Genomic DNA, 10,361 nt, shown 5'->3' on the forward strand with positions numbered 1-10,361 from the left:
TCTCTTGTGCGTCCTCCTCTCTCTCTCTCTCTCTCTCTCTCTCTCTCTCTCTCTCTCTCTCTCTCTCTCTCTCCAACAACTACTTGCTGAATTCTTTTGTGCAGAGCACTAGTCAGAGACTGTTTGAGTGGCTTCCCTTCCAGGATCCTGAGCTGGGTGCCAGAGACCACGAGCCTGAGAAATAGAAAGTGCTAATAAAACAGTCCTCTAGGCTGCGGTTGTGCAAAGCAGAGAAAGGGAAGGCAGAGAGACGAGCTAACACTGGAGGAACTTAGAAAGGGTTCTAGGAAACCGAAATTAGGAAACCGAAACTCAAACTAGACCTTCACTTTGTTCATTCATAAGTATTTAAGTGTTTGCTTGTTTTTTGTCTGTTAGACATAAACTCCTGTGCCCTGATAGGCAGAAGGAAAACAAACGAACCTTTCCAACCCAGTTTTCCCCCTCGTATGCCACAGTTGCTATTTCTCTCCTGTGCCTTGGGTGTTAGCCTCACCTGAAAAACAGACATTTTTCTCTTAATCTCTTTGCCCAGGCCCTGTATTACTCATCATCCCATCTGGTTTTTCTACATAAAATTGCAGTAGAATTCTATGTTCTTCTCACACTCAGTATTCAGTGTTTGCATTACTTGCTTCTCTTGCCTCACTTCCTCTCCCCTTGTCTCTCTTCCCCGTGCTTTTCTACTTCCTTACTCCCTCTTTTTGCTTCCTTTATTGAACTTCCTGATGTAAATACCATGGCTTAAAGTATTTTTGTAATTAGTACTGTATTATAATTGAAAATAGGAAAGAATTCTAACTTAAGCACATGTCGGGCTGGGTAGTGGTGTACACCTTTAATTCCAGGACTTGAGAGGCAGAGGCAAATGAATCTCTATGAGTTTATGGCCAGTTTGGTCTACAGAGTGAGTTTCAGGACAGCCAAGGCTACACAGAGAAACCCTGGCTCAAGAAACAAACAAAACAAACAAACAGTATGATGGAATCACAAAAGTTAGGGAACTTTGGTGCAAGTGAAGAAATTAAGGCTCAACATGGTTGGAGAAAGCCAAATAAAGATCACGGATGGAAGAGTTACACCACGGAGGCTTCCCAAGGGGATGGCATTTCTGTAGTCAAACTTGTATCTTGAGTCTGAGCCCTCCCCCCCCCCCGGCAAACTCAAAACAGAAGAGCTAGGGAGCTGAAATTCCTTTCAGACAAAAACGAGAGCTTTGACTTTGCCCAGCACTGGCTGCTTTGAGAGGCTACATTTCCATGGGGATATCTAGCATCTACAGGGACCATTGAGCCTCAGCAAGTTTTTCTGCTAAGTACCAACTAGACTGTGGGAGAGGGCAGGTCAGTGACCTCAAGAATCACTATATATACAATTTTAACTAAAAGCCAGGTGGGTGGCACATACCTGTAATCCCAGCACTCAGGAGGGCTGAGGCAGGCGGATCTCTGTGAATTCGAAGCCAGCATGGTCTACAAAGGGAGTCCAGGACAACCAAGTATACACAGAGAAACCCTGTCTCAGAAAACAACAACAAAAAAAATAAGGTCTTCTGCAAAGACCCAAGGGTATAATAATTATATTCACTGATTTATTATATGGACTACAAAATTGGATTATTGTAGTCTCAGTGAGGAATAGAAATGTATCAAGGCAGAAAGGAACTTGGAGATTGCCCAGAGGTACTTGCTTCGTTTACCATCAAGCTGGGAAGAAGAAAAGAGATGAGCTCAAGAAGATGAGGAGGATCTGAAGACCCCCAAAGATGCTTCCCGGCCCACGGGTGCTGCTCCTCCCTCAGATGCTTCTCCAGAGGCCACAGCATCCTGTGCAGGCTCTGCGCTGACCTTGCCAGTGCTTACCCCTACTCAACTTACTTCTTCAGAGAAATGGAATGAGGTAGTCCTGGTTCCAAAGGAGACAGATACCTTCTGAAGATCAGGTGGAAGCTATGTAGACAAAGTGTCTCATTGGATGCTTTGGAAAACACCAGCCAGCAGTCTGCCACAGGCAGGAGCCACATGCTTCAGACTGTCCAAGCTCACTGTGTGCGTGGATCAGGACGAGTGTTTGATAGATGATTTTAGATCAATATATATGAAGTAAAATGCATTCCTATTAGAAATTAAATACCTTTTAAAGGTTAGACACTAATGTGAAGATGGATCTGGGATATTATCCAGTGTCTAACTGAGCATCTGTCACATATCCAGTATCATGGGGCATGGAGGAAGTTTACTCCAACCTCAGCAAGTTTGTCATTGCCATTTGAAGGAATAAAACTGAGGCATGTGAAATCCACTGAGGAATAAAAGTTCAGCTTGAAGTGAGACATGTTAGTATAAGTCAGATACGTCAGCACAAAAGATCGTGACAACTGAGAGACTGTGCCTCTGGCACTGGGCAGGATCTGGCTGTAGGAGGGGACCTCCTGGGAAGGGGGCTCCATGAGTACAGTCAGGCATGGGTGTAGTAGCAGGCAGGACCGAGCAGACTGGAGAAGTGACAGGCAAACGTTGCAGAGGGAACCAGCTAAGCAGACGAAGCTGTGGTTACTGCCGTGAGGAGGAGCTCTTGAGCAGCAGTGTGCACTGAGGCAGATAGTTCGGGAAGATCGGAGGGGCAGAGGTGCCAGTGCAGCCATTCTCAGTGAGGTGGGAAAGGCCAGCACTGGGGTAGTGGCAGTGACGGCTGGTCCAGGTGGAGAGGGCGGGCCCCGGAGCAGTGGTGGAGATGTGGACAGCAGGTGACAAACCCCGACACCCCAGCCCTCTCTCCTAAGCTTCAGTCAGTCTCTCCTTGCCCAACAAGTCAGTGAAGCATCAGGCAAATGGCCATGTTTACTCCACGGCATTGTATCTACTGACTGTAAAAGCTTGAATTTGCTATATCAGATCTGAGATGTAAACTAAAATTTGCCAGGAGAATTAAATTCTTACTCCATGCTTTCTTGTCCATGTTTCTCCTGTTGTTAAGTATAGTGGACAATTTGAAAAGAAAGGGAAGTTCGTGAATTGGAGGAACTCAGTCACACCGAGTAGTAACTGATAACCCAGGGCGCTGGATCCCACAGCTGTTTGGAGCTCAGTGCAGCTGTGGAAGGCTCTCCCCGGGAGTGTTATTCCAGTATCACGGGAACCGTGGGGATCACAACCCATCTCCTCTTTCAGCAGCTCAGGAAACTAGCAGGGAGGTTAGATGGGGACAGTAGGGCAGCGTGGCTGTCCAGGCCTTGTGTTGCTAAGGGAACCATTGACAGGATGAGAAGGGAAGGATTTGTACAAGTTCCTTAATACACATGAGATAATCTTGCAGAAAGTATTTATATATTTAAAACCATAGCTTAGTTTTCATACTGCTACTGTTAGGAGCAATTATCATAGTCAGTACGTGGAATATAAAGGTTAAATCCACTGATTCTTAAAGTCATCATGCTTAATATTCCACAGATGAAGTTGCTTTCATTTCACAAAGGGCTGGCATGTTTTGAAGCATGGGTGTATGTTCAGACAAGGACACAGAAACTGCCCAGCATTTGAAGCACCTGTTGCCAGACATATCAGTAAGTGACTGAAGGTGGCCCATCCCTAGACCCTGCCAGCGCTTCAGGTTTCTGTGAGGCAGAATTTGTTCATTAGTTTGCAGAAAATGGATTAATGCACTCAGGAAAGGAGGACCGGGCACAGGGAAGGATTTAACTGAATGTGGGAATCTTATCCAGCAGAGAGGAAGGCTGAGTTAGCAAGCAGGTGTGAACATGTGTTTACTATGGTGTTAGACCAAGTGTGTTGCTCTTTATCAAAATGGGTCCTTTTCCCAACCTCGCTGAACACTCACTTTAATTTACCCCAGTAAATATTAACTGTAAACAAGTAAGATGGCTTCAGTGGTTTGGCAGTTGTGACGGGGCAGCCAGGCTGCGAGTGCTCACACTGTCTTACTGTTATTCCCTGCATTGTTGGGGGAATCTGACTTTGATTCTTGCCTCTTTGACTGCTGCGTTACATTTTGCCTGGAAGCCATCCATTTCGCAGATAGCGAATTCCTTCTGAGTGCTATTTTTATACCGTAAGCAACAGTACACCTCTGGATCTTGATAGCGTTACTGCGGGAGGAGAAAGCAGCTTTGTGTTAGTAATTACCCAACATTGTCAGAAGCTGACTGCAGGCCCCTTCCTAGTGATAACAGAATAACCGCATAATGTAGCTCTATAGTGCATGATTAATAGAAAATAATTACACGTCCTACAAAGGGATGCAATATTTCTTATAAATTGACTAAAATGGTTTCCTGTAGATTAAAGGACTCTTCATTATTTTATCAGCCCTCCTGAGGTACAATCGCTTGCCTGTGTTAGCATTTCAGTTGATGGTAAGAGCTGAATAGGGTGAAGGATACCAGATGGCAGAGCTCGTACCTGAGCTCTTGAGTGCAGTCGGATGACGGGCTGCTTCCTAACCTGTCAGGATTTAGATGGCGGTCTGGTATGGGCCTCTCCCCCACCCCTTTTTTTCCTTTTTTTCTTTATTACTACGTTTTTCGGGGTGTTTTTAAAATGATCCATCTGTGACTTTCTAGAACAATGCTGTAATTACTATGTGGCTTTTAAGACAACACAGCATTTACTGATGACATTATGTCTAACCATTAAGTAATCTATTGTTCGTAATCACATATGTTTGGGGCAGAGATGCTGATTTTCTTCTTTGGAAGGAAACCTTGTGTGATGTTGAATCTTGAGACTGAAGTTTAGAAAACTGTTATAGTGCAAGGAGCGTTTTCATCCCAATTTATGGGCTGCAGATGGTTTAATTGGGATTCATGTTGCTCAGGAGGCTCGTGGAGAGGACGGCGGAGAGGAAAGGGGCGCTCCTGTTTGCAGTTGTCGGCGTACTCTGATGGCTGCAGTGCACAGCTGTAAATCTGCCTCCTATATATTTTGTCTTGCTTTATTTTATCTTGTCTCTTAATTTCACACAGGAGTATGATATGGAATTATTTATAAGCATAAAGCAAGAAATATTCTGATATTCTGATTTTTATTCTTACCATTTTCTGAATAAGCTCTGATATTTTAGAGCATTTTCACGAGGTGTGTCCATCATACATTTTTAGTTGTTTTAAATTAGTGAGGCACTCAGGATTACCATAATGTAACATTTTTCTTTCTCCCTGGGTTGTTCTGTGCAGGGAGGGTTTGTGGCTGAGGAAGCTTGCCTGCTGTCTGCTCCTGTGCTGTCTAGTTAATTACCGCACATAGCACCAGACTTCTCCCAGGGTCTCTCATCTGCCCTTGGCGGATAAGATCTTAACTTGAGGGTTTATGCTTGTTTTAGGAGTAATAATAGGTCCTTAGCTGACAATACAGATGATAACCAAAGTAGACTGTTGTAAAGTTCTGTGAACTTTCTGGCTTGTACTTTGAATCTGACATTGCCTCCCAGGCCAAGCACAGTCCCTTGGCAGCAGGTTTGGGGCAGTAGTCTGCCCTCCCACTGGATGTTTTCTGTGTCTCCTATTGGCAGGCTAGACCCTTTGCTCTTCCAATGTAATCAGTTTGGGAAAAAAAAAAAAAATCCAAGGCTGGTATTGGGTAAGAACTTTCACACCCAGACTTACCTTATTAATTGCTATCTCTCAGTGAAGATCTTTGATCTGTAGAAGTTTACGTGTTTGTTAAGCATTAGGCTCCAATTGTATTCATTGCCTTAAAACTGGAAAGGGCAGTTTTATTAGGTGCCTCGTAGAGCACAATGATTGCTAGTCTAGCTTTCAGTGAATTGATGTTTCCTTTTGACACATGTGCCCTGTGTAGAGTATATCCATCATTGTTGAGTTCTGGACTGCGTGTTCTCATTGCGTAGACAGCTTTGTCCACTAAAGCCACACTGTCGATGAACTTTTAAACTTAGCACCGTTAGTCCACGCCTCGTGAGCCAGTGCTAGACACTTACCAGGACCAAAAATAACAGGGTTTGAGCCTTTTGCTCCCATTCCCTTCCCCTTTGTTCTTCGAATAAGCCTTATTCTGCTACTGCCCACCACTTTAAAAGCAGCCATAGATTTTATCCTTTAATTTATAGGTAGACTGTCTGTCAATACATACATGCTAATGTTGCTACATTTGTATTGAAGAATAGCATAATTTTCCTTGTGATGGTCAATAGCATAGCAATCAATACGAATGTTAAGCCTACATGTCTATCAACCCTCCCTTCTTCACATATAACTCAATGTGCATATGCACATTTATCTATGACTCAGATGTTGGAAAATCATAACCTATTGAATTACTTTGGGGATTGATTTTAAAAATTTATCTTATATGAAAAATTAAATTTGGGTCTTAATGCTGGTGGAGAGTATTGCTTTTGGAAGATATTATTCTTGAAACTTGTAATTCATTTTACTTGTTTGTATCTCACTAAACATAAATAAATTTGAGATAAAAATACATTAGTCAATCTGGCAGACATATGAGGCCGGTTAAGGAGGGTTCACGGTGCCTAAAGCAATGGTATGTCTGTCAGTGGGGAATGAAGGAGAGTAGGGCTGGGTTTGTTTATCTCGCGTTGTAAAGTGCAGAGCGCCTCATCAGTCACTCTGTCCACAGATTAATATTTTGCCTTTCTAACTAGAGAGACTTTTTCCTATTGATCTTCCACTCTGCAAGCAAACCCAACACCTTTACATTCCTCCCAGGCTTAGGCAGTCCAGAATCAGTAGAGAACAGTAAAAAACGTTGGGGTATTGTCTTCAAGGAATCCATTTGTGAATTATTTTATATTAACATTTGTGAATTTTTAACTTTAATATTTTTCTTATTCTCCACTTTATCAGCATAAAATGTATTAGATTTTCTTAGGAAGAGGTGCACCCCTGAACTCTAAACCGCTGAAGTTGAATTCTGAGTTCTGAGTTTCCTGTGGTGCCCTCCCACTCCCACAAGTGACCCTCACCCTTGCCAGATAACAAGTGAAGGCGTTCGTAGCTCCTCCGGTTCCCAGCTTCGGCACACAAGGCTGCGCTGGCTGGAGAGAAGGGAGGCCCAGAGCCGGCTTCTGCTGCTCTCGTTTTTTCCGTGCTCTTCCACAAGTGACTGCTTCTGCATTCTCTGCATTCCGCCCAATAATGAACAAGTTTTGCATTGCACAGTAATTTAAACACTTGCCAACAGCGGCAGCAGGGGGCCTACTTTGGGGTTTTTTTTTGGTGTTTGTTTGTTGGGTTTGGTTGGTTGGTTTGGTTTTGGCTGTTGTTTGTTTTGGCTAGTTGGTTTGTCCAGAAGTAAAAAAAAAAAAAGAAAAGAAAAAGAAAGAGAAAACGTTACCATTTGCAGTTCCAGCATCTGTAACGTTATAAAAAACATTTCTAAAAAGTTACATACAAACATCATTGTGCGCCCACCAACCTAAAGGTTAATACTGCATATTGTTTTCAATTAGGAATACAATAGATATGGCTGGTGGGTAGGAGAAATGAAGGGAGCCATTGGCTTGGTGCCTAAAGCCTACGTAATGGAGATGTATGATATTTGAGAGTCTGGGTAAGTACATTTTAATCCAATATCCTGTAATAGCTCTTATGTTCTTGGTCGCTTCCTTCTGAGTCTTTGCCTCTTTAAGTCTTTGTAGTTTTCTGATAACATAAGTACGGTGCCCCAAATCTGTTTGTGTTTTTGTTTTATTTTGTTTTGCTTCAGCTTTAATTTTTAAAAATAACTTCAGAGAATTTACTTTGGAAGTGAACAGATTATTTAAGAAAGTTCCTTTGATAATAACCAGCTGTGTTCTCAAACCTCCTCCTAGTATCTGGTAAAATGGCACTTTTGTGGCCTTCCTGAGGAAATGAATTGAAAACTGTTGAACAAAACATTCATTTTTTGTTTAACTAAAAAAAAAGTTGTGTTTTTTTTTTTTTTTTTCCTAAGCAGGAAAGAAAAATCAACATTTCTACTGAAGAAAAAAAAAATGCAACTTTCCCTTTGGCGAAGTCTTCTGTCGGTCTGCAAGCGCTTTGGTTTTGGAGCCCCGAGAGCCTGAAGGGGGCTCAGAGCTGCCTCTCGTGGGCTGAGTATTCCTGTCTCAGCTGTTATTCTATGTCGTCACTCACTAAAGCACTCCTGATGCCAGTTTACTCGAGCAGAAATCAGTTAATGTCAGACACAAGCAGTAGAAATAAGACCTGTTGCTGTCTTGCAAACAATAATTAGTTTTCATTTACCCATTTAGTGTGTGTGGAAAAATCCACTGTGATTATGTGTGAGTCTTAGTCACTTAAGTTGCCGGTGGAGGCTGCTATTTCTCTTAGTCACTGGGCATAAGCTAATTTTAGAGTGCTGCATATAATTTCATAGACTTTGTAAATTTCGAGTCTATTAAAGACCTTTTAAAAGCTGTGTGGCTAACTTAGCTTAGTATTTTATTCCTCACAGAGTAATAGCGTGTCGTTAAGGAAGCTGTACAGATTCACGAGCGTGCTTGCTGTTGAATGACAAAGGGAAACATGAGAGCACACTTGCTACAGTTTTATACAGTGCAAACCGGAGCTCCGTTTGCGCAAACCTATTGTGATGATGGTCTCGCCAGTGTTTCCTAATACAGTTTTATTTACATTTAAAGAAGTCACAGGTTCATAAAAATCCACAGTTACCACTAATGCAGTGGTGGAAGCAGCGTCTGGGTCTGAGGGCGCCCGGGCGCTCCCCCACCTTGCTGCCCATCATTGCTGTGCTCTCGCAGTCCTGAGCGAGTCTGCTGTGTGCTTCTCTGAACCAAAGAAAAGAAAGACTCAGAATGGTAACAGTTGCCCCAGTGAGTGGAAGGGTAGGTTGACCTGGGCCCTCATACTATCTGTTGCTGTGTGGCTAAGGTTTGTAGAATCCTATCAGCTCCCTTTCGTATATAGTTAAAATCAGGGTATTTTTAATCATCTCTGGAGAGGCCAGGATAGCCTTACTCTGTAGCAAATGCACTAATGACTAGATGTTTTGGAGTAAATGTAATCTACTATTGAATTATTCTTTACCAAGTCCTAACTTTTGCCTAATTTTCTAGATAGTAATGTAAATGGCTGAGACGATTTTTAAATCGACACTATTTATGTAAAACTATATTTAGAAGTTATAGTAAATAGTGTGTATTTTACTGTTACCCTATAAATGTTGCAACCGCTCATTTTCCAAAGTAAAAGAGAAAAATCTTAACTTTAGGGGTTGTGAGTAAACTCAGGTTTATCTGTGTAGACATAGTCCAAAGTTTTCAGAAATCACATTTTTCCAATTACCCTTCTCCTATTAGAGTGTCATCTAAATAGGTGGAAATCATCTTGGAAAAAGTTAAGACAGGCAGAAATGAGTTCAGTGGGCTGGCTTTCCAAGACCGTGTGGTTGAAAAGCAAAAGCCTAGCCTATGCTTGCATGTTTTGTGCCTTTAACTTAAGTGGCCAGCAGATGGCAGCAGCTTGTCATTTGCACATGCACCACTAGGGAACCCCTCCCCCATTCGGGCCGGCTGAGAAGAGGATAGGAAATTTCTGACTCCTTTTCCCTTTAATCCAGGAGAGGGAGTCCTTTGCCAGCTGATGGCCAACATTTCCAGCAAGGAGGCTGGGCGCTGCTTCTGTCCAGCACCTCTGGCCTTTGTTCTTTTTTAAAACTTGAATATACATGGAAGATAAAAGATTGGAACCAAAGGCCTTTAAAATTGGGAGAGATGAGAAAAATTGCTGTTTCTTACGCTTTGTGGATGCTTTCTGTTCTGTTGATGAACTCGTTTTTGTGCTGTGAGGAAGTTTCTCTCTACCCTTGACAGTTCATCACATTCTCTTCAAGATCATAATAACATCATTAATGTGAATTTAAACAACGCGGCTTGTTAGAAAATATGCTAATTGTTATGTTCTCATTATGTTTGCTTAGCTTTTATTTGTTTTTCTATGAACAGTTAGAGAGCTAATTTTTGAAAGGTGATTGTAAGTCATATTTTATATGGCATTTTGCTTGATCGTTTGCTCTGTACTGAATCTGTACTCTGTTGCCATTAGATCTTACAATAATGTTCCACTCTGCAAATTTTTAAGGTTCAAATAAAGTTTAATTGTTTGCAAACTGTTATGATGCTAATAATTCAACAGCCTGCTGTGTTACTAATGAAATTACTTTGTTATGATTAATTTGGAAAATAGTGTGTTGATTGTAGTAATTAAGCACAACAAGGTGAAGTAAATGATTCTAATGCCATCTGGCCTCCAAACTGAATGAAGAAATGAAATAGGGCTGTCATCTGAATTTATTCAAAGAAGTAAGCATCATACAAATGACTTTCATTGCTATAGGGTTTACGCTTAACCACAGCTCACT

The 10,361-nt window shown here is 42.0% G+C and overlaps 1 protein-coding gene across 2 annotated transcripts in view; it reads left to right on the plus strand.

Annotated features, from left to right (window-relative positions):
- The window catches only part of Skap2 (src kinase associated phosphoprotein 2), a 159,925-nt gene extending 149,816 nt beyond the window's left edge, over positions 1–10,109 (plus strand). The window contains exons 12-13 of one of the 2 annotated variants that reach the window (XM_021632801.2): positions 7,447–7,547; positions 7,932–10,109. In XM_021632801.2, coding sequence (XP_021488476.1) covers positions 7,447–7,539 — 93 coding nt within the window. In that variant the 3' untranslated portion in view covers positions 7,540–7,547; positions 7,932–10,109. The remainder of the gene's footprint in view (positions 1–7,446; positions 7,548–7,931) is intronic. The other variant, XM_021632800.2, reaches the window with a different exon arrangement.
- The last annotated feature ends 252 nt before the right edge of the window (positions 10,110–10,361 follow it).

Source organism: Meriones unguiculatus, chromosome 3 (assembly GCF_030254825.1).
Source record: "Meriones unguiculatus strain TT.TT164.6M chromosome 3, Bangor_MerUng_6.1, whole genome shotgun sequence".
NCBI lineage: Eukaryota > Metazoa > Chordata > Mammalia > Rodentia > Muridae > Meriones > Meriones unguiculatus.